The sequence below is a fragment of the Salmo trutta genome, chromosome 25 (assembly GCF_901001165.1).
Source record: "Salmo trutta chromosome 25, fSalTru1.1, whole genome shotgun sequence".
Classification (NCBI taxonomy): Eukaryota; Metazoa; Chordata; class Actinopteri; order Salmoniformes; family Salmonidae; genus Salmo; species Salmo trutta.
Window position 1 is genome coordinate 27,557,859 of NC_042981.1, and position 25,110 is coordinate 27,582,968.

Below are 25,110 nucleotides of genomic sequence, written 5' to 3' on the forward strand. Positions count from 1 at the left end.
ATCGAACCCACAACCCTGGTGTTGCAAACACCATGCTCTACCAACTGAGCTACAGGGAAGGCTAATGCTCTACCAACTGAGCTACAGGGAAGGCTAAAGTTGGCTGCAATGTCGAGCGTGTCCATTAGTATGATTAAACCCCGCTTACAATTTCTCTTATCAAAATCTGATTTTAAACCTAACCACACTGCTAAACTTATGCCTAACCTTAAATGAATAGCAAAATGTAACAAAAACAATTCATTTTTGACTTTGTGGCTGTGGTAACGAGTGACACCCCGGAAAGTACACTGCGTAAACACACATGCGCAAAAGTATCCTGATTGGTTCAGGCTGTCACATGATTGTAAAAATAGGAAGTTAATTTTGCTACGAAAACAGAACAGAATATCGATGAAAACTCAGTCGTGCAAGTTTAAAATGAGGCTAAATGTCCCCCTTTGTTGGACTACTTTAATATTTCCCTCGTAGATCTATCATCGAAGAAACGTGGTTATCATATGTATGCATAACCTATCAATCACAGGCATTTTTTTCTGGACAAAATGAGTGTGAGGGCATTGTGGATTATATCTTACGAGAGGGGAGAATCTGTAGCAGTGCGCTTTTCCAGGTTTGTAATGTTTTTCCTGTGTGCGTAAAATGTAATGTCATCATGTTATATGTATATGTGTTATATTTATATATATGTTATTTCACACCTGTTCCGTATTGCTGTTTTGGCTATGTACATAGTCGGTAAAAGTGCTGGCTTCTCACACAGGCGATACCCAACAGTGGAGCAGCGTGCTAAGTGTATGGCCGGCTCATTGTATGTGTCTGTCCCAGAGGATGGCACTGTGCTCCAGCTCCTACTCACTGAGCTGGGCCTCTCTGACTCTGACAAACCTTACATGGCTCTACGAGATGACTGTCTCCACCAGCAGCGCTCACCAGCTTTGGAGCTCCATGTAGAAGGCCCCAGTGGAGGGGTCCTTTGGCCAGTGTTGGTCATCTCCCAGGGGCCTCTGATCCTGGCCTGTCTGGCCATGGTGGATGCCCCCGCTGATCCCCGGCCTCCTCTGGCCAGCTTGTTCTCTGTCTCCCAGGGCCTCTCACTGTTGGCAGGCCTGCAGGCTTTCCTCTGTGGGTCTGGGAGTAAGCCTGACAGAGAGGGGCTGGCCTCTCGCCTGGCCATGATGCCCTCTATCCTCCTGCAGATCTGCCCCCTCGGGACCCCACTGGACATCCCTCAGCCAGGGGCCTCATCGGCATCAGCAATGCCCACTCCTGCAGGGACCCAGAAACAGCCAGCCTGGAAAACAGGGGTGCACCGTGGTCGGGCTGTGGTGAATGTGGCTCTAACGGAGATGGTGCGCTCCATGCAGTATGGAAACCGAAACAGGCAGGACCTCTGGGATGTCTATGGCACAGTGACTTGCAAGGTGAGCACAGTGATACTGTCTATGTCTATGGTAATGTAATGCTGAAGTTTCTTGTTACCTTCTGCTGTCTACTCATTCTCTCTAACCCATTTGTGCTTTTTCCCTTTGTGTCATCAGTGTGAAGTGGAGGGGGTCCTTCCCAATGTGACGGTCACTCTCACCCTGCCACCCAATGGCTCACCACTGATGGATGTCCTGGTCCACCCTTGTGTGTCTTCACTGGATGCCAGTGTTCTGACTGCCATGAGTGTTGAGGACTGTGACAGCTCTGCCTTCTCTGGCCCATACAAGTTCCCCTTCTCCCCTCCTCTTGAGCCTTTCAGGCTCTGCAGCTACACATCTCAGGTACACAAGTCCAGAGCTTGTAAAAATAGCAAAATACATGCATTCACTCCTTCATACATTGCTGTCTTCATCTCTTGTCAGATTGAATGATGTATTTTCTCAGGTCCCCGTGCCTCCCATCCTAGGCACCTATCAGCTGAAGAATGATGACAACCAGTTGCGTATTACTGTGAGTCTCAAACTTCACGAGAGTGTGAGGAACAGCTTTGAGTACTGTGAGGCACATCTGCCGTTTTTTAACAGGTAACCTATGCATATATAAACAATGCATAACATCTCACATTGATGATGCACTTCCTGATGTCAATATAGTAGCTTATTACACATAATCATCCCTTCTAGTGTTGCTTGAAATGCGGTGTTTCTGGAATCTTGTAAAGAAACACATCTTGACTTGAGGTTACGTTTAACCTCTGACCTCTGTGTCGTTGCAGGGACCAGATGGGTAGTGTGGATGTGAAAGTGAGCTCAGGACAGCTGGAAGTGTCCAAGGAGAAGAACCTGCTGGTCTGGGTCCTCGGTACGTCTCATTGGTCTGGGGACAACATTTACACTGTGCAATGACCCAGTGTACCACATATTTAAGTTTCAAATACCCTTTGTTTATGGAAAAACAACGTGCATATTCTGCCCTGCCACTCTTTAGGCCAGAAGTTCCCCAAGTCCCGCGAGGTGTCACTAGAGGGCAGTGTGAGTTTTTCAGGGGAGCTCCCAGGACCTACAGATCCTCTCTGTGCAGACCTTACAGCCTACATCAAAGTAAGTCAGATTCTTTCTAGACATTGGAGATGCATCTAAAACTAAACATACCAGAAAAACTTTTCCTTCATGTTTTTCAGTTGTACTTCCGAGTGCCAGACTTGACTCTGTCTGGATGCTGTGTGGACCAGCATTCAGTGCAGGTCTATTCCTCTGCAAAACCTCGTATAGTCACATGTGAGTGAGAGATTTGGGTTCTAATGCCGGTTTAATTATTTTCTATGAAAATATATTAATGAAAAATATGTATTTGTGAAGCCTGAATGTGCGCTCTCTCTTCTCTCTGCAGCTCGGGAGTTGTTATCCTCAGAATACTTTATCTGGAACTCAACTGGAACTGCACCAGTGTCCTCTGGTCACATGATGCTGTAGGATGGAACTGTAGAGTATAGACCAGCATCGAGGAAATGACTACTTCGTCCATTTCTGGGATGGGCCAAACACATGATGGATCTCCAGAGCATAAGATCATTGCAGGACAACAGACACTGCTTTGGATTCTGGTGACAAGGTTTGAATCTGTGTAACAAACAGCATACAACATTATGAACACAATGGTCAAAGTGCTGTAACTGAATGGCTTGTATCTGCTGTTGTTCTGACAGCCTTGGTCTCATCTAAGATGCAAAATGCAGTTTCTCATCCGTACTGAACAGACCAATCAATTTTCAGTGAAAGAATATGCCTTAAAGCTAGAATCCTTAATTGAAACAATAACAAAGTGTCCACCCCACCTCTGTTTTGGTAAAAAGCTGAGGGATGGGCTTGGAGAAATGTAACCACTTCCAAAATCATAGACATAGTTATGGTTGCAAGGACTGACTATCCATGATATCAAAATAATATTTTTAATTATGTTTTGAGGCTATACAGTGCTTTTTTTTTTTTACATTGTTTACAAACATCGGAGTAAAGCAATCTTATATTTTGGGTTCTAATGGGGTATGACTGTTGAATTAAGTTCATGAGTCATTTCTAAGTTATATTCTTCAAGAATCAATGGGTATAAATGGATATATCATTAATGGATGTTCAAAAATGGATGTAGCTACTAAGGATTCTAGCTTTAAATACAGATAATGGTTATTCAACTGAATCTTACTAAAGAGTATTAGTACTGGAAAGAGAAAATGTAGAATATTGCTAATAAATATTGACGTTAATACAATAATGTCTGCATTTGTGTACATTTGTATTTATTGATGCTGCCAGTTCCTATATTTTGGAAATGTTTGGACATCCCACTCCACTGGCCACATCTCTTTAGAGAGAGGGGCCACCCCTAGCTCTGACAGTCCCACTTCAGTGCCTCTCCATCAGCCAGATAATTAGCAGCTGGGGCCTTGTCGTCAGCTGGAGCTGAGGTACTGTGGGAGATGGGGCTTGGGATGTGAAAGGGTAGGCTGATCTGGGCAGCGTCTTTGCCACAAAGAGCCTCTCAGGAGAACTGGCAGGTCTCCCTGGTCCCCCCCTCTGACTGCACTGCCTGTCAGCCAGTGGCCTCTTCAAATACCCAGCCTCTCCAGCCTGAGATGGAGCACTGAACAACCCTCTAAAAAGTTGAGGCCTCCACCACCCCCAGCTGGCCAGATGACTGGCTAAGTGGAGAAACACTTGTAAAGAGAAACAGGGTGTGGTGGCCACCTTAAATATTGCATGACAAATAATTGCAATTTGGTTAGAGTACAGCTCATCCACACATGACCATGATAAGAAAGTCCTGTCAATTAAAAGAAAATGCATAGGTATACATGTAAGTGTCTACAAAACACATTTTAAGAGCCCTAGCCTAGACTATTTCCCTGCACAGACATCTGGATGATATTTCTAAGTGTCCTCAAGTTAACCAAGCTGTGTTTCCCAAGACATACAACAGCCTGTCTTTAGTAAGGAAGGAATACAGTATATTGGTAATATATACACTGCTAAGTATGTGAACATCTGGTAGTTGAAGTGTTAAAGCAGGTGGAGATTGTGATCCACTTTGAGTGTGTTCCACTGCAGCCAGATTCTTCTGAGTGTTCTATTGTCCAGTACTGGCCTCTCTTGCCCTCCTTGCTGGTGCAATCGCCACATTCTCATGTGGATTTCCACCCAGAAGACTGACCATGACCAATCCTCTGTCAATTTGAACCAATTGCTCACACGGCATCCTTGACCTTTTTATGTAGCAGTATGCTGTGGCAGACACCCACCCTCCACATTGATTTGGCTTTAAGACCCAGTGTGTGTGAAGGGGCAGATTGCTCCAAAGCTCTTGAGCATCCCGGCCTGTTGTCAGCCTGGCTCCTGGAGTCAGTGCAGTCACTGGGTTTGTACTGGCAAACATGGCATTGTTGGTTAAATAAGGCTTGCTAAATGAATGGGCACGTTTAATGAGCCTCTGCTAGAATGCCTTGAACCCACATATCATACAACTAAATTGTGATGCTGAATTTCGGGAGATGTTTTGAAGCAATTGATTTGATACATTGACTTGTTTATCAAATAGTAAGGCTACTAGGTTTATGAACACCCATGGTTTTTGTCTTTTGATCATCTTTGTGCTCACCTGTGGAACCCACATAATATCAAACAGAACACAAGAAAAATAGCACTTTTTTTGTGAGCAAATCACTCTAAATTTGTGATCAATGACCACTATATAATGGTATAATATATATGTACACATGAATAATTATTGGCCCAGGGACCAAGACTGATCGACATGATATGTCCATTCCCCTCACACTGTCTAGCATACTACGACATCCAGTGGTAGGGCTAGAGAACATGTTATTGAGTTCTGTCGGTGTGTCGCACGATAAAAACAACTTAAATTAGATTTATAGATGTCTTATTCTAAATTAAATTATTTCATAACATTTTTTGACATCTTGTTCTTGACATTACAACAACACTGTTCCTAAGATTTTATGCGACTGAGTGTCGTAAAGTTGTTTTTCGAACAGTAAATGCTTTACGGCAGCAATAATTTTGACAGGCAGAAGCTAGCCTAGCAACAAACTTTAGAAGTTATTAGCTAGCTACAGTACATGAGTTGGGTTAACTACAGAAAATAAATTATATACTTTAAAAACAGATTCGCAACTTTAACCGTGCAAGCGACTTTTTTTCGTTCTAGCGAACGTTAGCTGGCTAAACGCACTGTCTGCATGCGAACAATAACGAAATCAACAACAACATGCCAACTATGGGAATGGCTGAAATAGATTCCAGCAGTTTCGACGGGGTGCTAACATGCAGCAAAGAAGTGGTGGTGATGGAGGGAGACATGGAAGACCACGGGACGCTGTGCGCTGAAGAAGATTTGGTGGCATCCGCGCTTGCTGCCACTATCACCTCTCAAGTTATTGTGGAAGAACTGAGAAGGCTTGGGTTATGTTCAAACATAGAGGGAGACGTGGAATACGTACCATACGAGTCTGAAATGCAAATGTCAGACATCAAAAGGCTTATTACCAAGGACTTGTCAGAGCCTTATTCGATTTATACATATAGGTATTTCATTCATAACTGGCCTCAACTCTGCTTCCTGGTACGTAGAGCTATGAAGTTGTTTAACTAGCTGACTAAACTCAACGATTTACGGTGGAGTTGAGTGTCGACTAGTGTGGGCGGACTGGAGCTCCAACATCACATAACATAACAATGTCGTGTGTAATTGCCGGCAATTATTTACTTTGGATGGTGAAATCGAGAGTAAAAAAACCCCACAAAAAATGACGTTTTTATGTGACGTCGGGTCTCCAGTACGCCCACACTAGTCGCAAACTCAACTCCATCGTAAATCGCAGAGTTGCGTTTAATCGGATATAAAGTTGAATGGATTTTAGGAATTGATCATGTATTGTAGTTTGCCACTACCAGGCTATGCTCAGGGCTGAATATGGTGTGTTAGGGCTGGAGAAAAAGCCTTCACACCTGCCAGCCAGTAGATAATAAAATGTTGTACCTCTCTGTGCCACAGGCGATGGTGGATAAGGATTGTGTTGGTGCCATTGTGTGCAAACTGGATATGCACAAGAAGATTCGCCGTGGCTACATTGCCATGCTGGCTGTGGACTCCAGATACAGGAGGAAAGGAATTGGTAAGTGGGCATTAGAAGGATCTCCAAGATGAGTGGGTAAAATTTGTGGAACATTCCAAAAGGTATCTGTTCCAAAAACTTTGTAAATAACAAGTTTGCCAACTAACAACGCATACAAAGTTGTATAGCGGCAGAATAAGGTACCAGGTAGGGAGTAGGCTATTTAATTACATTTTTCACTCACCATGTTTATTCCGAAAAATGTCTGTCCTCACTCTGGTAGCCTATCGACAAACATTAAGAATAGGTTACATGGTGAGTTGATGCCTATTCGGCAGCTAGTTAGCTAGGTGTATTGGTCATGTTACTTTGTATGCGATGTTTGTTGGCAACCTTGTACTTTACGAAGCTTTTGGAACAGAGTCCTGTTGGAACATTACACAAATTATACCCACCCCTGCAAGACTGTGTTATGTTTCATGTTTATCTCTAACATGTCATCACTCCTGTCATTTCAGGTACATATCTAGTCAAAAAGGCTATCTATGCTATGATGGATGATGACTGTGATGAGGTATGTTTCTTTTACATAATCATATCTACCCTGGAAGACATTAGGCAAGAGTGGCCAGACGTCCCCAATTTCCAGGAACAGGCCCCAATTTTGGTGGCCTGTCCCTGAAAATGTCCCTGATTAGCCCTTAGAAAGAAAAAAGCAACCTTGAAGTTAAATTGGGGCTGATTAGTTAAATAATCAAATGCTGTATCTAATCAGATTTGCATGTATCAATCCCTTTACCAAACTCGTTTTCTCCCGAGGCTTTGCCGTGGACCTTTTATGAGAACGTTTGACCAGTGATTCAGAGACTGTACTCTGTTTATCATGCACGTTATTACAAATGCCAAGTCACTCACCCACCATTGCACCTTATACCAACTAAATGGTGGGTTGGACCTCACTTTATATGTGCAGGAAGCTACGTATATTTTTATGTGTTCATCTACAAGGCCCTTTTGGGTAAACTCCCTCTTTACCTCTGTAGTCTGGTCTCCTTCACCACCACCACCAGCAGTTACCATACCCGGTCTGATAGGTGGTTGCTACTTAAAGTTCCCAGGACATTTACAGTATTAGGCACCAGAGGCTTGTGCACCAGAGGCATGGAATAGTTTACAATCCACGCTTCATCTAGATATGTTAGTGCTAGAGGTCGACCGATTATGATTTTTCAACGCCAATACCGATTATTGGATGACCAAAAAAGCCGATACCGATTAATCAGCCGTGTTTTTTTTTTTATGTATTTGTAATAATGACAATTACAACAATACTGAATGAACACTTATTTTAACTTAATATAATACATACATAAAATCAATTTGGCCTCAAATAAATAATGAAACATGTTCAATTTGGTTTAAATAATGCAAAAACAAAGTGTTGGAGAAGAAAGTAAAAGTGCAATATGTGCCATGTAAAAAAGCTAAGGTTTAAGTTCCTTGCTCAGAACATGGGAACATATGAAAGCTGGTGGTTCCTTTTAACATGAGTCTTCAATATTCCCAGGTAAGACGTTTTAGGTTGTAGTTATTATAGGAATTATAGGACTATTTCTCTCTATACGATTTGTATTTCATATACCTTTGACTATTGGATGTTCTTATAGGCACTTTAGTATTGCCAGTGTAACAGTATAGCTTCCGTCCCTCTCCTCGCTCCTACCTGGGCTCGAACCAGGAACACATCGACAACAGCCACCCTCGAAGCAGCGTTACCCATGTAGAGCAAGGGGAACAACTACTCCAAGTCTCAGAGCGAGTGACGTTTGAAACGCTATTAGCGCGCACCCGCTAACTAGCTAGCCATTTCACATCGGTTACACCAGCCTAATCTTGGGAGTTGACAGGCTTGAAGTCATAAACAGCGCAATGCATTGCGAAGATCTGCTGGCAAAACGCACGAAAGTGCTGTTTGAATGAATGCTTACGAGCCTACTGGTGCCTACCACCGCTCAGACTGCTCTATCAAATCATAGACTTAATTAAAATATAATAAACACACAGAAATACGAGTCTTAGGTCATTAATATGGTCGAATCCGGAAACTATCATCTCAAAAACAAAACGCTTTTTCTTTCAGTGAAATACGGAACCGTTCTGTATTTTATTTAACGGTTGGCATCCCTAAATCTAAATATTCCTGTTACATTGCACAACCTTCAATTGTGTGATTCGATGAGAAATTAACAGGCACCGCATCGATTATATGCAACGCAGGACACGTTAGATAAACTAGTAATATCATCAACCATGTGTAGTTAATTAGTGATTATGTTGAGATTGATCATTTTTTATAAGATACGTTTAATGCTAGCTAGCAACTTACCTTGGCTTCTTGCTGCCCTCACGTAACAGGTAGTCAGCCTGCCACGCAGACTCCTCGTGGAGTGCAATGTAAGGCAGGTGGTTAGAGCATTGGACTAGTAACCAGAAGGTTGCAAAAACGAATCCCCGAATCCCCCCCTGAACAAGGCAGTTAACCCCCGTTCCTAGGCCGTCATTGAAAATAAGAATGTGTTCTTAATCTGACTTGCCTAGTTAAATAAAGGTGTCAAAAATAATAATAAAAAAATGTACAAAATCGGCAAATCGGTGGCCAAAAATACCGATTACCAATTGTTATGAAAACTTGAAATCGGCCCTAATTAATCGGCCATTCCGATTAATCGGTTGACCTCTAGTTAGTGCCACTGAATTAATTTAAAATGTTGGTGGGAGACTCTGTTACAGAGGAGTGTAAATGCTTTTTTTTTTAGGCTGGATCATGTTGTTGAATTGTATGTTTTAATGCTGTAATATATTGATTGTTGCTGTCTTCTTGGCCAGGTTTCCCTTGAAAAAGAGACTCTGGGTTTCAATGGGCTTTTCCTGGTTAAAAAAAAAAAATATGAACACACCATGACCAGAAAGTACATGCAACAGCAATAGGCTACCAAACCTGGGTGATTCAAAAATTACTAGCTAGGCTTTTAAGAACTGTGGAGGGTTATTCCATTTCTGTGTTTGAAGTATTTTAAAGGACAATAAGGAAAATTGATAGTTAAATATAGTTCCATGGCATTTTATTTTCAAACAGTATCCCCCCTCCCCACACAAAAGCAAAACCATTTCTGGTCACCTTACATTAGGCCACATTTTAGCTAGAAGATAACAGGCCACACTCTTTACCGTAAATAGTGAGAAGTTTTAAGCTTGATTCTAATCTCATTACACCAATGCACATTTGAAACTGAAAATGCCATTGAATACCATTTTGTATCGTATGGAGATGGAGGTAACAATCTCTTACAAATTACTTGGTTTTGTTGACTTTAACAGGTGGTGCTGGAGACTGAGATCACCAACCAATCAGCCCAGAAACTGTATGAGAACCTGGGCTTTGTAAGGGACAAGAGGCTCTTCCAATACTATTTAAATGGAGTGGATGCTCTGCGGCTCAAACTGTGGCTCCGGTAGCAATACAGTCAGTGTCTCTGGCTCTGAGACCTCTTTCTCCCAGTCTCAGGAACAAACGTCCTCCCTACGAGGGAAACATCAACGCCACATAAAATCCAGAAATATCAGGAAGGAAAATTGGAGACCGGTACCACAGTTTTCTTTGTTGAATTGGGAGTACTTGTGGCATTTTAGTGGCCAGTGGAAATGAACTGAAAATAACCACACCCTAGCCTTTGACCTCGACCAAACTAAATCAATTACAAACAAAACAACAGCTTGCCTCTGTCCTTTTATTTTTTTAAATTAGAGGACTAAAAACATGGCGAAAATAAGTTGGGAAGAAGAGTAAGACTATGCAAACTGAATGTTTTCATAAAGCCATTTATAAGGGCTATACAGCCTAAATGCTTCAGAAGTCATAAGAAAAGAGAATACCTCTCATTTGATTCAAGAACAAAATGCAGTTGTCCCTTGTCTTGTGTGTCCGCTGTGGCCCCAGGTGTGTGGTAGCTGGCCAGTGTTACTGTCTCTCTAATCCTGCTAAGAGCTTCCATCAGATTTTCATAAAGGTGGAGAGGATTGCTGCAATAAGCAATTTCCTGTTAGGGTAAAAGGAGCTCTGAAGTGCAATAGATCTTTTCAATGTTGAAGGGAATTGGGGAGCACAAGAGGTCTTCAGTGTGCTTCTCATTAAACAAAAACTCAGCCCCAAAGATAATTTAGAAAATACATTCTCTTTGAAGCTAAATTAAACGGTCATTGAGGGAAATTATTTTGTACCATTTGTACGTACTCATTTTTGTGTCTAGAGGTCTTGAAGATAAACAAAATATGGTCAGATATCTTTTATGGGTCTTCTTTCAAAAGTGTATCGCAAGACACCTTTCAATTTAAGATGGACAAAGTAATGTATTTGGTAATTCATTGCTGGGATTTTGTACTTTTTGGTGGTAGTATTTTGTCTGTCCGTTTTCCATCGTTTTAGAGATTAAGATTGAGTAACAAAATTAAAGTCACTTTTGGTCCTTGAAAAGCGCTATATAACTACCATGTATTGTTAATGATGATGGAAATAAGATCAAAAAGCCAAATGTATTATTTTTTTTAATGTGCTTTCTCACCTTCTGAACATTATGCTGGTGTTAGTCAAGCTAATTTTAGACCTTTCCACACCTGTAGTATCACTATCATCCCTAGAGGGCGCCACACACTGACTTCAAACAGGCTGGAATAATAATAACACACTGAGTCACTTTCATAAACACATTTTATTTGTTATGGAAAACAGATTTGTTCCCATAATGAGACTTACTTTAACCACATCTGCTATTCTAATGAAGCAATCCTAGACTTACTTTAACCACAGCTGCTATTTTAATAAAGCAATCCTATGAATACATTCAGGTGATAGTGTAACACTGGTGGTGGACACATTCTCTGAAAAACTTTGGTTATGACAAACCAATATTTTAGTTTGCCACGTGATCATACAGTAAAAATGCTAACAGTTTAAAAGAAAAATGAGCTACATTTTCTGCTTTTCAAAATGAAGTGACCATCTATCTATACACCATTAGCATTTCGCAAACTGAGATTGGAGATCCGGTCTAATCCAGATTAGTAAACCTCTCAAACAGCTCTTACTCCAGGTCAGGTTCCCAAATCCCTCTCTCCCCATGACAGACCTCTAATGCCCTCTCTCTGCCAGCCTCTCAGAGGCCTCCTACTAGCCCTCTCACTATCCCCGAAAGAGCTCAAGTGTTTGGGAATTGTATCTCTTTGTTTCTCTGTCTTCCAGTCCAGCATCGAAGGTAAGGTTTTCCTCATGGTCAGTCCACCATCTGTCTCCCCTGCCACTCTGTCTGTGAGAGTATTGGTTTTCCGGTGAGGACTCCTGAGGCCTTCCCAAGCCAAGTCTCTGTTGATCAGCTCCTCATCCCTACACAGGCACGGTGGTGGTCCAGGCTGGGACTGCTGTCTCTCTCCCTGCTCCAGGGGAAGGGGGCTTGGTTGGAGGATCTCCTTGAGGTCAAGACTCTCTCCTGTCATCTCATCCCAAAATATGTCCCTTTGGGTTGGCCTGTTCAGCAGATGCAGTCTCTGTATCCCTTTGCTGCTAGGTGCTTCAACTAGAGGCCAAGGGAGCAAGACAAAGTACACAGTCTATTTAAGTACTAGAGCCCTATGGATTGTACGCATCACTTAGAACATGTTCAAGTTAGTGGTACATTTTTTTTAGCCTGGCTGAGTTTGGTGTCAGCCAAATTAACAAAATGTCTCCAGTCTCACCATTATCTAGGTAGATTGTCCTCTCGTGGACCCGCTGCTCTCGGACTCGTCTCTGGTGGACTCGTCTCTGGTGGACTCGTCTCTGGTGGGCTCTCCTTCTCCGCTGGGCCTGTTGACTGAGGACCATCTGTGCCTCCAGGAGTCCTCCCTACACAACCCAACCCACACAGCCAAAGAGACCATGCATGAGTCACCACCAAATGGAGTTTTAAATATAATATAGTCACGTCATGGTATACACATAATGCATCAATGATATGCTACAGAAAAAATGTTGATCCCTAGATCATGCCCTATGCAATGAAAATGTACAAATTGTTATATACAGTATGTCGGTTTGTGAGGGAGTGCGTGCGCGCACGTGTGTGTTTGCCTGGTAGTGGGGTTTTTCCTGTTCCCTGTACCCTGAAAGCGCATCCCATTGAGGGCCAGTCAGAGCTGTAGTCCACCCCACTTTCCACTCCACCAGCGCTTTAATCAGGCCCACTGGGACAGAAGGGGCCCAGGCTCGCAGCTCACCAGCTGCTCTCGCTCTCTCTGGTAAATTACCTCTCATAACAACATTCCTGACTAAATCAAATCCCATGTAATTGTTTTGAAGACTGAGGAACATAAGCATGTCCAGTGCATTCAGAAAGTATTCATACCCCTTGACATTTTCCACATTGTGTTGTATTACAGCCTGAATTTAAAATTGATCATTTCGATTGTGTTTTTTTTAATTTAAACTTTATTTAACTAGGCAAGTCAGTTAAGAACAAATTCTTAATTTTACAATGACGGCCTACCCCGGCCAAACCCTCCCCTAACCTGGACGACGCTGGGCCAATTGTGCACCGCCTTATGTGTCACTGATTTACATACAATACCCCATAATGTCAAAGTGGAATTACGTAAAACAAATGAATGAAAAATGAAAAGCTGAAATGTCTTGTCTCAAGACCTTGAGTCAGTAAGTATTCAACCCCTTTGTTATGCCAAGCCTAAATAACTACAGGAGTAAACATTTGCTTAACAAGTCACATAAGTTGCATGGACTAACTCTGTGTGCAATAATAGTGTTGAACATGATTTGTGAATAACTACCCTATCTCTGTACCTCACAAATACAATTATCTGTAATGTCCCTCAGTCAGTCCAGCAGTGAATTTCAAGCACAGATTTAAAGACAAAGACCAGGGAGGTTTTCCAATGCCTCACACAGAAGGGCACATACTGGTAGATGGGTTTAAAAAAATGTAAATAAAAAAGCAGACATTGAATATCCCTTTGAGCATGGTGAAGTTATTAATTACACTTTGGATGGTGATCAATACACCCAGTCACTACAGAGACCCCTCTTCATATTTTCAAGCATGGTGGTGGCTGCATTATGTTATGGGTATGCTGGTCATTGGCAAAGACTAGGGAGATTTTATGGATAAAAAGAAAAGGAATAGAGCTAAGCACAGGCAAGATCCTAGAGGAAACCTGGTGTAGTCTGCTTTCCAACAGACACTGGGAGACAACAAATCCACCTTTCAGCCAGTGGCAGTTCTAGACCATTTCAACTGGGGGGGCCAAGCTGGGGCCAGTTGTACTGTTAGAGGGGCCAGTTACATTAGACGTTATTGTTGTCATATTGTTTTCTTCACTGCATTAGCAGGCAAAAGACCATGTTCATAATCATTAGTGTTCCGCGTTGCCACTGTCTAATAACGGATGTAAAAAAAAGAACGATAGCAATAATTAGTTATGTAAAAATGATTTCATACTCCACATTTAGGGGGGCCACAAGGAGGTCCAAAATTGTTGTCACAGGGGCACTGGCCCCCCCGCCCCCCCCAAGAACCGCCCCTGCTTTCAGCAGGATAATAACCTAGACAACATTGAATGTCCCTGAGTGGCATAGTTAGTTTTGACTTAAATCGGCATGAAAATCTATGGCAAATCTATGGCAAGACTTGAAAATGGCTGCCTAGCAAACCAACTTGACAGTGCTTGAAGAATTTTTTTAAGAATAATGGGAAAATATTGTACAATCCAGGTTTGCAAAGCTCTTAGAGACTTACCCAGAAAGACACAAATATCATCGCTGCCAAAGGTGATTCTATGTATTTACTCAGGGGGTTGAATACTTATCTGATCAAGATATATTCATGTTTTATTTTCCATTTAGTATATTTTTTTGTTGTTGAATTTTTCTTACACTTTGACATTGCAGAGTATTTTGTGTAGATTGTGGACAATAAATTACAATTAAATCCATTTTAATCCCACTTTGTAACACAACAAAATGTGGAAAAAGTCGAGGGGTGTGAATACTTTCTGAAGGCACTATAAATCCATTACATTATCTATCTACACCTGCGGATGGCGGCCGGTGCCATCGTGTGCCCCCTGGCTGGGGGTAGAAAAGTGGAGGACACCCCCATCTCTCCAGTCTCTGTCCTGTGACAAGAGAAAGAGAACAAACCAAACACAAGCATAAGGTCATAAAAACAGCTTCAAAATTGACAAAGGCTTTGTATACATGTCAACACACAGCATAAACAGATAAAATGGCACTGATGTTTTTCTATGTTTTTTTTTTTTACCTTGGCCATGTGATTGGCAGTAACCTTGAGGCCTGCACTAAGAGGGGCCAGCGGTTGCAACGCCTGAGGAGAGAGAATGATGGGAGGTCTGCATGGGTACACATACAGTACCCATAGACACATCACAACAACAGTCAATGCAATAACACAGCCACTCTTCCCCCAATGTAGAGTCAGAGGCACTAAATTGAAATACAATTTATTTAATAGAGATAGGAAGATAAAGTAGGAATTTAGGAACACTTGAACAAGAATGCTTGTGACAGTTTGTAGTAAAATGGTAGTGAAAGCGATACTGTTCTGACCTGTAGTCTTCGTGGTGGATGAGAATGATTGATGCTTGGTCCCCAAATGTTGCTTTGACTCTGTGGGAGGCTGCTTGCTACATATGATGATTCTTACACACATGCATAGACACACATATACACACATAGACACACATTGACACATGCGTATAGACACACAAGACAGTTAAGCCTTCATGATGATGACAACCACATTTGGAGACTGACCTGTAGATAGCGGTGGGAAGCTTGCAGAGTTTTCCAGTTTCAGTGGGGGCAGCTGGATAGTCCTACTATGTCCCAGGGGCCCATGTTGTGGCTCCAGTGGGGTTGGCACAGCAGGGATGGTCCATTGTGAGGTGGGATGACTGGCCTGCTGGTCCTGGTTTCCCTCTGGCTGACTGTGACATGAGGCCACCTGACTCAGCCTGGACCTGGATCCTGTAGAGCCCATAGTCCACCACTAGCCCTCTGCTATGGCCTTCAGACTGCTATGCTATGCTTTTAGCGAAAGTCTGTTGATCAGTCAAGTAATCACACCCTAATTTGGGTTTGTTAATATTATGAAATCCGGACAGTCTAAATGACTTTCAGTATTGAAATTAGAAGAACTAGTCTCACCTCACTTGTTTTAGTCCTCCGCTCATGTTCTCTCATTCGTTCGGCTGTATGTGGTGTGCCATGCTCCGCCACGGCTGCTACGGTTCTTGATGTACTGTAGTTTACTTTTCTTTCTTGATAAATTAGCATAGCCCTTTGGTATGACACCATTAGTTACATAATAACTTCCCTAGTTAGTTGTGGTGGCATACATCTCAGGTATCCATTCTGTATGTTGCAGCTGTACAAGTGCACTAACAGTTTTAGTTGTGGTTAAAATGGAAGGTCTGTGCCCCCATCCCTGTCTTTATACTTCTTATTTTTCATTATAATGGGCTGTGTTTCTATGACAACTCTCCCTACAGGTTACTTTGTAACTCCAAGTTAATGCTTGAAAGACCCTGCTTTTTTTCTAGCCCCATACCTCTTCCCCTTCACGCTCCAAACTGTTCAGGCATAATAATAGATCATTTACAGAATCTGCCTCGACAACATACACTATGCTTTCACAGTTTCCAACAAGGAAATAATTCACAGCAGGACATAGAAATAAAGGTAAAAGTTTGAGAATTACTTTTCAAATGATGAAAAGAGTTCGGACAACCTGCATAACATGGAGATGCTGTACTTTGTTCTGTCTCAGTGTGTGGATATGCAAATCATCAGTAATGAGGATTTAAACCCCTCCCTACATTCGTCCACCTCCTCCTCTTTTCTCGCTCATTTGGTTTAATGGGGCAGCCTCCACAACAGTCAGTCTCTGAATCTGTCAGTTCAGCAAATGCTTCATTAGAGGTCATGTTTCACTGACAGCACACCAGTCATCACAGCACTGACTGGGGACTGAGCTCTGTCTCACAGCCTCAGAGGAGAACAGCTCCAACAAACACACTGCACTTCATCTCCAGGAATAAAGTAATTCAAGTGCCCTGAAATGAATTTAGTTATTCCATCTTTCAAATTGGTTTCATTCTATTTCTATCCCACTGAAAGGCTGTTTTGCCTGGTAGCTGTCGCGGACTGGCTGAGGAGGAGCTGTGTGTGTCTACCTGCAGATGAATCAGTGCTAGGCTGCTGCTGGCCCATAAAAGCCTTCATCACCTAATTACCGGAGATCTCTGTGGAAGTGAGCAGGGGGAGTAGAGAGAGGAATGGATGACAGAGGAGAGTCTGTCATCCCTGCAGAATTAATGAAATACATTATTACTAAGACTGGATGAATCCCACTCCATACTGCTGGATATGTTAGGAACTAAGACGAATCAGGTCAGAAGACATGGTAGTGACGTGTGAGCAGTTCTACTGAGCAGTCAGTTATACATATCAACATGAACCTGCTGTCTGTGTGCCGCGTACGTGGCCCATACAGAGGTAATGTAATAGGATGATATGAAGGCCCTGGCTTATGGAGAGAGTCCTCAGAAGCTCTGCCTTGTCGAATGTGGACCTGATCCACTTCCGTGGCTATTGATAACTGAAATATCCATTTACAGCCATCTCAATAATTTTCCTGTCTTGAACGTAGCATGTTTTTAAAGGTTGTGAATGTGTTTATAAGACGATCTGATCAAGAAGCTATTGGTCTTTATTTGACATTTATTAAAAAAGAAAAAGAGCCTGTATGTTAAGTATATGTTTCCCAACCCATTCCTGTATATAATACTATATAAGAAGCAAATGTAAATACTCTATTGATACACCTCTAAGTAAATTCAATAAATGCAGATAAGATTGAGCCAAACTGGCCCTGTCAATATTTATATTCACAGAATACAGTCCGTGGAGCAGGTTCAAGGTTGGGCTTATGTGGTCTAGGGGCAAGACTGGGTGTGGCAAGGAGTTCAAGACTTTCCAACTTTACGCTCAGCAAAATCAGCAGTAAAGGTTCTCTTTTGACTCCCCATTAGTTCCTGGGGAAAGTGACAGAGGAGATTCAACTCCACAACAGTTTCTCTCAGTCAAAGATACACTTCCTGTTCTCCTGATTTTGGACTTCCTGGTCTGTAGTTAGCATAGGAGTCATCCCGCCACGCTTCCCGGACGGGACATGTAGAACCGTGCGAGGATGGGGGTTGGTGATGGGACGGGGCATTGGAGGATCATGCCATAGGGATTGAGACGGCGCCATTGGCTTGGCTGCGGCTGCGTGTGTGGATGCTGGAATCAGTCAGCTCCTCTCCATGCTCCTCAGGCTTCTTGAATGCGGCGAGGAAGCGCAGTGTGACGGAGTCCCACTCCTCAGGAAGCAGCAGCAGCAGGAAGCCAAGGCAGATGATGCAGGTGGCAGCCAGACGCACCACACTGAAGATCACCTCATGTTTCAACACATCTACCACTACGGAGGGAGGGAGGGACGGAGGGAGAGAGGGAGGGAGGTACGGCACGAGAGAGAGAGATGTTTTGATGAATTAAGCAGAAGTGAGGTAATAGAAGAGAGAGGGAGAAAGACAGAGAGAGTTGTTCTGATTAATTACATAAAGTAACAGAAACCGCAGGACAAAAGTGGGGGGATGAACTGAACTGCAGAGGGGATATACATTATGTAGCTTAACAATGCAGCTTACAATCAGCACAAGTGGGCCACTATGTCCTCTCTGCTCTAAAGGTCTACACCCCTGCACCGCGCCAAGCTGTAGTAACCCACTGACCTTCATACACGGCCACTGTGGTTAAGGAAAATAACTGTGGGCATTTAGTGTCGCCTTAGCAACCTGATCCTCCCTTTGTGACGGATAGTTGCTGCGTCTGAAGGCACAATGATGATTGGGTTTCCGAGGTGAGAGAGTGAGACCTGCTGTGTAATCTGTTTGTTGCCGGGGCCTCAAGTACTGACGTCTGAATACAATACCTCTGCATGCATTAGAATAAAGAGGCCTTTACACATATCTCAGAGATACATACGCACACAGACACTTACCTGCATTGCCGGGCACACTGAGCAATGTCCCTATAGAGATGAGGATGGGGTAGGTAAGCACCACACCAACATTAACCAGGATATTGAACACTGGAAGAGAAATGACAATGTTAACACAAATATTGTTTCTAGTAAGATCAAATAGTGTGTGTGTGTGTGTGTGTTTCCACTCACCCAGCCAGAGCCCAGCCAGGCCACACAGGTATCCCCAGGGCAGCGAGGACAGAGAGCCCCAGTGCTCCACTTTGGTGAAGTAGAGGATGAGGGGAATGAAGGAGATGAAGATGAGATTGAATACGCCCATGGTGGAGAGGAAGTGAGCCACCTCACCCAGGTTGGCACTGCCCAGGAACATCTTAAACAGCACCTGCAGCAGAGGAAACAATGTCCAGATATGTTATACTGATGGAACTCTATGTAAAACTAATTAAGAATACTAATTATTTCAGAATAAACAGGCACCTGCTTAGTAAACTAACCTTGTAGAGAGCCGATGTGGACGCAGAGCCTACAGCCAAGGCCACGCCTATGATGGAGTCCCCATGGAAACCATCTGCGTAAGCCATCATGACGATGCCTGTGATGGCCATTATGGCCGCCACAATCTGCAGGTAGGAATGAGGGAGGTAAACCAATCAACCTTAATACTTGTGCCTACTGTCCCACTCCCCTGTATGATTCATTGGATAGCTGTGTGACCAAGCCCAATGAAGTAATAGTAGTGGTAGAGTACTGACCCGTACACCCATGAAGCGGTCCTTCAGGACGATCCAGGACAGCAGGAAGACGAAGGCCTTGTGGCAGCAGTAGAGGGCTGAGACGTCAGTGGCGGTCAGCTTCCTCAGGGCCAGCAGGTACAGGTAGTTAGTCAGGGTCCACAGGATGGAGAAGGGGGCTGTCCTCTTCAGGAACAGCTTGAGGGTCATCCCATCCTCCCCGAAAAGCCTGCTGCACTCTCTGACAAATGGAATTATAGAGAGGAAATAGTGGATAGAAAAAAGGAAGAGGTTATTTACTTCTCAAATTTGTTGTTGGTAAGAGCACTTATCAATGGGATTAGTCCTATACCCATGAGGAAATGTGAGAGTGGGAATTCCAAAACTTTGGATGGAAGTCAAAACCGTTCTTCCAGCTGAGAGGCAATGCTTCATTGAAATTATTACACTGGCCATTTCTCCTGGTTGCGGTCAATATCCCCTTTCACACGCCTGTGCCAATGGTAATTAGAGGAAGGGTGTGTCATATAAACAACATCTCACAGCACTGGAGGCGATCAAACCCCCCAAATACTGAACAGAAAGCAATTTACACATTTTACAAACTACTGCAGCTCCCATAAACACTTCTGGGTGTCACAACTGATTCAATACCCTGGAATTATAGCCTATGGAGTCTATGGTTTCTCAAGGAGCTACAGTACCTAGCCTGTGCAACCTTGTATAAGCCCTTCCCCACTGTCATGATCAATCACCTGAATTTCTGTATAGGCGTCTGCTTGTCCCGGGTGGTGACCACGTGGCCTCCGTAGTAGAGAGGGAAGAGGAGGATGGTCCAGTTGGTGCTGAACCAGGAGATGAAGAAGGGGCAGGAGAAGGACTTGAAGGTGAGCTGGACCAGCTGAGTGGTGCCCACCCAAGAGGAGGAGACACATAGGACCAATAGGAGGCCCCCCAGCACCTTCAGCACTGTGTTAGCACACGTCTGGTACGATGTCCCCTCTTCACTGGCCTCACTGCCTGGTGTGTCTGCATGAGACTCAGAACCCTCCTCTCCTGTGGGGGTAAACACATCCGTAGTTAAAGTATGGAGGGATATGTACTGTAGGCTTGTTGCATCACAAGAGGCATTGGTGTAGGTGTGGCTGAATAGAAGACGCTCCAGCACCATGGACAGTGCCATTAGCTTCGGCACCATGGACAGTGGCACCCCATTCAGCACAGTGGACAGCGACACTCTGGACAAAGAGCCATAAGCATGCGTTTTCAGTATTTGTTTTTCCAGTGTGTGGTTGATAGCAACAAGTCAATTTGAATGTTCCATTTCCACAATAAAACACATAGCACTTGAAAATAAAGCTGATGTGGAACAGCTTTCACAAAGACAATTAGAGTGGATTGTTCCATAAAGACCAATGGGTTCCAAGCTCTATTCTATGACGCTATCCTGGCTGCCTCACTGAGGTATGTAAACAAGTATTGATCATTCGTCCTTAGTGAGTCAGTCCTCCAGTTTGAATGACATGCTGTAAAGACACTAAGGCAAAGCTTTGATCAAAATATGTGTTCTCAGCATTCTGGTTGCCCATGTCAGGAATAGCACCATTGAGTCATTATACAACACAGGGGATACGGTCCTAACATAGACATGCATTCAGACATGAACAGAAACCTGGCCCCCAAAAAGGATCCACATTATGTATGTGTCCGCCCAATCACGTGGCATCCGTCTCTAGAAAGACATGACAACCTTGTCAATTGTGGCAGCCTCCTGTTTCTTGCCATTCTTTCTATTGTGCTCTAATGAAACTACAGGATTGATAGTTCAGAGGTCTGGCTATTGTAGAATAAGACTTTTCAAAATTCCTTTTGGAGCACTGAGCAAGATGTTCAACTAGGACTCTCTAGTGGACATAGCATGGGCCACTATGGTAGACTGCTGACATCTTTACAACCACAAGAAAACATTGTTGAAAGTTTAGCAGATCTGCCTTTTTTTTTTACTTGCGACTGTAAAGAGAATAGATTACCAAAGCTCTGAGTGTGCACTTCTGCATTCAGTGGCTTCAGCGCAGACTGGGTGGTTTTTGGACTGCTGCACTGTGCGCAGAGAGACTGGGAGCAAGGAGAACCGTAAAGCTAACTGTGAGCACACACATCAAACCCACTACTACACAGAACCAGGAATCGAGAACAGAAATGTAAGGACTTATATTGAATGTTATTCCTTGCAGCAGTCATTTTGCAGTCAAAGCAGAATAATGTTGGTTGGTGCATTGCCTTAATGGATTGTGGGTGTGAATGGTGTGTGCACGCGTGTGTGTTTTGTGTGTGTGTCACTGAGATGATGTGAGGCCGTTTCCGGAGATCCAGGATCCCTTATTTAGGCCTCCACAGCGTGATCAACCTACACCAGGGCAGGAATAAAATAGACATGTGCTGGGTGTTTGCTGCTCACTCTCAGCCTGCTGGTTCAGCACTATGGGTTCAGCCCAGCAATTTCCACCATGGCTATAGACATTACATTACAGTACAGCGGGAAGCAGCAGGCTCTTTCGCTCCTCTCTACTTGGAGCTTTGAGGAGGGCCATTAGCAATGCTCGAAACAACATGAATCCAATCAGTGCCTCTAAGTAATCCAATAAAACCCCTATGTGCACCACTAGGTATCGACCCTCTGCTCCCAGAGAGAAAACTGTTGGTTCAGAGCAGTCTTCCGTCCCCCCCAAAAATCCAATCAAGACTATAAAAGTGCCACTACGATTCATACCTTGACTCTTCCCTTTAGGTGCTCTAAAACAGAAAACAGAGTGGAATGAAATGGAATATGCATGAGATGAAACTCTTTCAAGGGTAACATTAATTGCTGGCTTAACATGTCATAGATGCTTAAGAGTGTGTGTGTGCTGGGTTCTGTTAGACTTTAAAGCCTTAGACGTAGGAAGAAAGATGTCGGCAGCACATCCAGAACGATAATGTCCTTGAAACCCAAGACACTTTATGCTGTCTGACCCTAAGTTACAATAATGCTGCTAGTCAGTATCCACCCCTACAGAAACTTCATGATGACAAAAACAAACAGTAACACCATTATTCAACAGCAATCATACACCTACAGTTGCTACATAATATTAGTTGAGCATTGCATCTATCCAAAGAGTGCCTTTCCAGAGACACGAAAAGCTGGACAAACAGACAATGCTGGACAAACAGACAATGCTGGACAAACAGACAATGCTGGACAATGCTGATTATGAAGACAGAGTACATTAGAATCAGTTCCAGTCAGTGCTGTTTGACTTCTTTCTTTAAAGGATCATTTTGATAGGGAAACTATATATCTGCCCCACTTTGCTCCATGGTTACTGTGGCAACTGAGGTTACTGTGACAATTCAAAATGTCAAATAGGTGGTGCTTATATTTGTCCTGTTTTACACATGTACAAATGTGTAACCTTAACAAGTGTGTGGTGAAATGGAAAGGTGTTTTTTGCATATCCCACTCCCCCTGAGAGTGGGGTCACAGCATTGGATCAGCCACGATTGACGACAATCCGGGAGCAATTGGAATTAAGTGCATTGTTCAAGGGCAGATTGACTGATTTTTTACCTAGTCAGCTCGGGATTCAAACTAGAAACCTTTTGATTACTGGCTCAATGCTCTAACTGCTAGGCTACCTGCCACCCAATTAGATACAGTAGCTTTCACTGGCAATTGGAACTCTGTCAATTTGGCTTGGGATCTTGACGTACAGTGCAGAGTTTAATATTGCAGAGTTTAATATTGCAGAGTTTTACTATTGGATGAAAATATCCCCTCCAATATATCCAGGAAATGTAAGACTTGGCACTTGGACTTAAATCTTTTATAAAGTTTTATGCCTTAAAAGTAAAGATTGATTACATGTTTTCTCTTAAAGATTTTATCTCACTTTGTCCCAGATGGGGACAGACAGCTAGACCTTAAGGGGAGTATGGGAGAAGATCAAGAACTGCATGATTAAAAAAAAAAGAAGTAACATCATTTTTATGAGGGAGTCTGGATGTAGATGTTGTATGCTGAGCTACATTTCTTTGTCCTCCTCTCTCTGAGGTTCATTGACCACTCAAAGATCTTGCCCATACTGAGAGGACATAATTCACTGTACAGTACTGTAATGGGTGCTAGGTGCGGAGAGCGACACGTTGTAGGCTTGCTAGCATCCTGTTTCCCCAGGCAAAAGCACCACACTTTGATCCTTTGCCAGGATGCGGATATTAAAACAAAACTATAATTCCACATTCCACCTCATTAATGCTGAAGTATTGGCTACATTTGAGCTTCTGTAACAGACAATATGGTATGGCACAGCAAAAACTATAAAGGAAACCGACAGTATCTCACAAGCTGTAGTCTGGATACTTGACAGCATCATTTGTCTAAGGTATTGCAAAGAACAGGAATATCTCTAAGCAATGCTGTTTAGTAGGCGTTTACCTAGCTACCTATACATCCTGATATATACTGTATTAAGCCCAAAGCTATGTTTTGAGTTGACTCATAAGCAAAGGTGAGAAATGCAAACAACACTGATGGAATGCAGTGGTATACAGGAGTCAGGCAGTGCATTTATTCCATCTCAGGAGAGACGAAAAGACATGGATTAATTGAGGATTAAGCGTATCTTTTGTTCATCTCTGCAAAATAGACACAAAGGCAATGGATGGTATGGAACTCAAATCCTTAGAAACAGTGTATGGCTGTGGAGAGGCCTGTACCATTTAAAGGATGTGGTACCCGTGTCCTGATCTAAATGAGTTCTGCCTAAAACTAATCACATACAAGACAGGTAAGCAAGAAGGAACAGATGTGAGAACAGCCAAGTCGTCAGCCTGTTCGGGTTGGTCAATATCAATCGTGTGGCACAAATGACAACTAACACACGCTGTGATGTCACAGTCCCTGTCGATAAGTTCTGTATCCCCTCCCAAAGAATGGGGAAGAGCAAAGACATGGAAGTTTCTCATAGTTCTGTAATCCTGACAGTTGATCCTAACAGTGGATTGGTAATATAATCATTAATCATTCATCTGATTGTGTATGATTTTGAATAATCACAAGATAGTCTACTTGATAACTTTATATTGTTTACATAATTTATATTGTTTATATAATGTTCATGCCATTGTGACATTTAATAGACTTAACAAGAAGCCCTGTATGCACTATTCTGTGGAGGGCACATCATGTGCTCTTTACTTAATCAAAGAAAGCCCAGAGCACACAGTTATACTAGGACTGGACACATCCTAATTTGTTTAAGCTACCTTAACTCTCCCTCCCTCCTTTCCTTCCTTCCTCCCTCTCTCTTTCTTTCTCTTTCTCTCTCATACTCTGCCCTTTGGGTTGATTTAATGAGCCATGTAATGACCACTTAACACCAAGCCCTATTACACAAGTATTAATATGTAAAAACAGCAAAACTGCCAGTCGTTTAGCTATAGGTATTAATAATGCACAAATATATGGTAATCACCACGCATATCTCTGCTCTTATAGAAGGGTTTGATGAGTTTCCAATGCTGCCCATCTTAGACAAACATGCATACGCAAACACACAAATGTACACACATGTCCGAGACATGGCACCTAGGGTGAGACTCCATCCCTTTTTCCCTGTCCCCTACCCCC

The 25,110-nt window shown here is 43.0% G+C and overlaps 4 protein-coding genes across 8 annotated transcripts in view; 2 read left to right on the plus strand and 2 right to left on the minus strand.

The window, feature by feature from the left end:
* Positions 1 to 315: 315 nt before the first annotated feature.
* On the plus strand, positions 316 to 3,699 carry ap5m1 (adaptor related protein complex 5 subunit mu 1). Its single transcript, XM_029713462.1, has 8 exons — positions 316 to 613; positions 764 to 1,424; positions 1,542 to 1,769; positions 1,873 to 2,012; positions 2,204 to 2,289; positions 2,416 to 2,528; positions 2,609 to 2,705; positions 2,818 to 3,699. The coding sequence occupies exons 1-8, from the start codon at positions 546 to 548 to the stop codon at positions 2,898 to 2,900; spliced, it is 1,476 nt and encodes a 491-aa protein (XP_029569322.1). The 5' UTR covers positions 316 to 545; the 3' UTR covers positions 2,901 to 3,699.
* A 1,617-nt stretch (positions 3,700 to 5,316) lies between these two features.
* Positions 5,317 to 11,090, plus strand: naa30 (N-alpha-acetyltransferase 30, NatC catalytic subunit). The gene is made up of 4 exons (XM_029713469.1): positions 5,317 to 6,066; positions 6,499 to 6,619; positions 7,078 to 7,133; positions 9,938 to 11,090. The coding sequence occupies exons 1-4, from the start codon at positions 5,713 to 5,715 to the stop codon at positions 10,073 to 10,075; spliced, it is 669 nt and encodes a 222-aa protein (XP_029569329.1). The 5' UTR covers positions 5,317 to 5,712; the 3' UTR covers positions 10,076 to 11,090.
* A 216-nt stretch (positions 11,091 to 11,306) lies between these two features.
* LOC115162298 (uncharacterized) lies at positions 11,307 to 16,546 on the minus strand. Of its 4 annotated transcripts, none has more exons than XM_029713464.1 (7): positions 15,828 to 16,545; positions 15,435 to 15,721; positions 15,228 to 15,319; positions 14,923 to 14,985; positions 14,693 to 14,776; positions 12,347 to 12,494; positions 11,307 to 12,186 (listed from the first exon to the last, which is right to left on the minus strand). In XM_029713464.1, the coding sequence occupies exons 2-7, from the start codon at positions 15,658 to 15,660 to the stop codon at positions 11,708 to 11,710; spliced, it is 1,092 nt and encodes a 363-aa protein (XP_029569324.1). In that variant the 5' UTR covers positions 15,661 to 15,721; positions 15,828 to 16,545; the 3' UTR covers positions 11,307 to 11,707. The 4 variants fall into 4 exon arrangements, with proteins under 4 accessions (XP_029569324.1, XP_029569323.1, XP_029569325.1 ...); XM_029713463.1 differs by having other exon boundaries at positions 15,435 to 15,747; XM_029713465.1 differs by having other exon boundaries at positions 15,228 to 15,304; positions 15,435 to 16,546.
* An 827-nt stretch (positions 16,547 to 17,373) lies between these two features.
* The window catches only part of LOC115162300 (solute carrier family 35 member F4), a 29,571-nt gene continuing 21,834 nt past the window's right edge, over positions 17,374 to 25,110 (minus strand). For both annotated transcript variants that reach the window (XM_029713470.1, XM_029713471.1), the window contains exons 2-7: positions 20,195 to 20,495; positions 19,461 to 19,680; positions 19,203 to 19,328; positions 18,898 to 19,090; positions 18,724 to 18,813; positions 17,374 to 18,141 (exon numbers count right to left, since the gene is read on the minus strand). In XM_029713470.1, coding sequence (XP_029569330.1) covers positions 17,906 to 18,141; positions 18,724 to 18,813; positions 18,898 to 19,090; positions 19,203 to 19,328; positions 19,461 to 19,680; positions 20,195 to 20,495 — 1,166 coding nt within the window. In that variant the 3' untranslated portion in view covers positions 17,374 to 17,905. The remainder of the gene's footprint in view (positions 18,142 to 18,723; positions 18,814 to 18,897; positions 19,091 to 19,202; positions 19,329 to 19,460; positions 19,681 to 20,194; positions 20,496 to 25,110) is intronic.

Excerpts from the sequence above, each read along its gene's own strand:
- ap5m1 (XM_029713462.1), top strand. The coding sequence starts at position 546 with ATGAGTGTGAGGGCATTGTGGATTATATCTTACGAGAGGGGAGAATCT. Across the intron at positions 1,770-1,872 it reads TCTGCAGCTACACATCTCAG|GTCCCCGTGCCTCCCATCCT; the intron begins GTACACAAGTCC and ends GTATTTTCTCAG. Across the intron at positions 2,290-2,415 it reads CCTGCTGGTCTGGGTCCTCG|GCCAGAAGTTCCCCAAGTCC; the intron begins GTACGTCTCATT and ends GCCACTCTTTAG.
- naa30 (XM_029713469.1), top strand. The coding sequence starts at position 5,713 with ATGCCAACTATGGGAATGGCTGAAATAGATTCCAGCAGTTTCGACGGG. Across the intron at positions 6,067-6,498 it reads GGCCTCAACTCTGCTTCCTG|GCGATGGTGGATAAGGATTG; the intron begins GTACGTAGAGCT and ends TCTGTGCCACAG. Across the intron at positions 7,134-9,937 it reads TGGATGATGACTGTGATGAG|GTGGTGCTGGAGACTGAGAT; the intron begins GTATGTTTCTTT and ends TGACTTTAACAG.
- LOC115162298 (XM_029713464.1), bottom strand. The coding sequence starts at position 15,660 with ATGGGCTCTACAGGATCCAGGTCCAGGCTGAGTCAGGTGGCCTCATGT. Across the intron at positions 15,320-15,434 it reads CTTCCCACCGCTATCTACAG|AATCATCATATGTAGCAAGC; the intron begins GTCAGTCTCCAA and ends CATGTGTGTAAG. Across the intron at positions 14,986-15,227 it reads ATCCACCACGAAGACTACAG|GCGTTGCAACCGCTGGCCCC; the intron begins GTCAGAACAGTA and ends CTCTCTCCTCAG.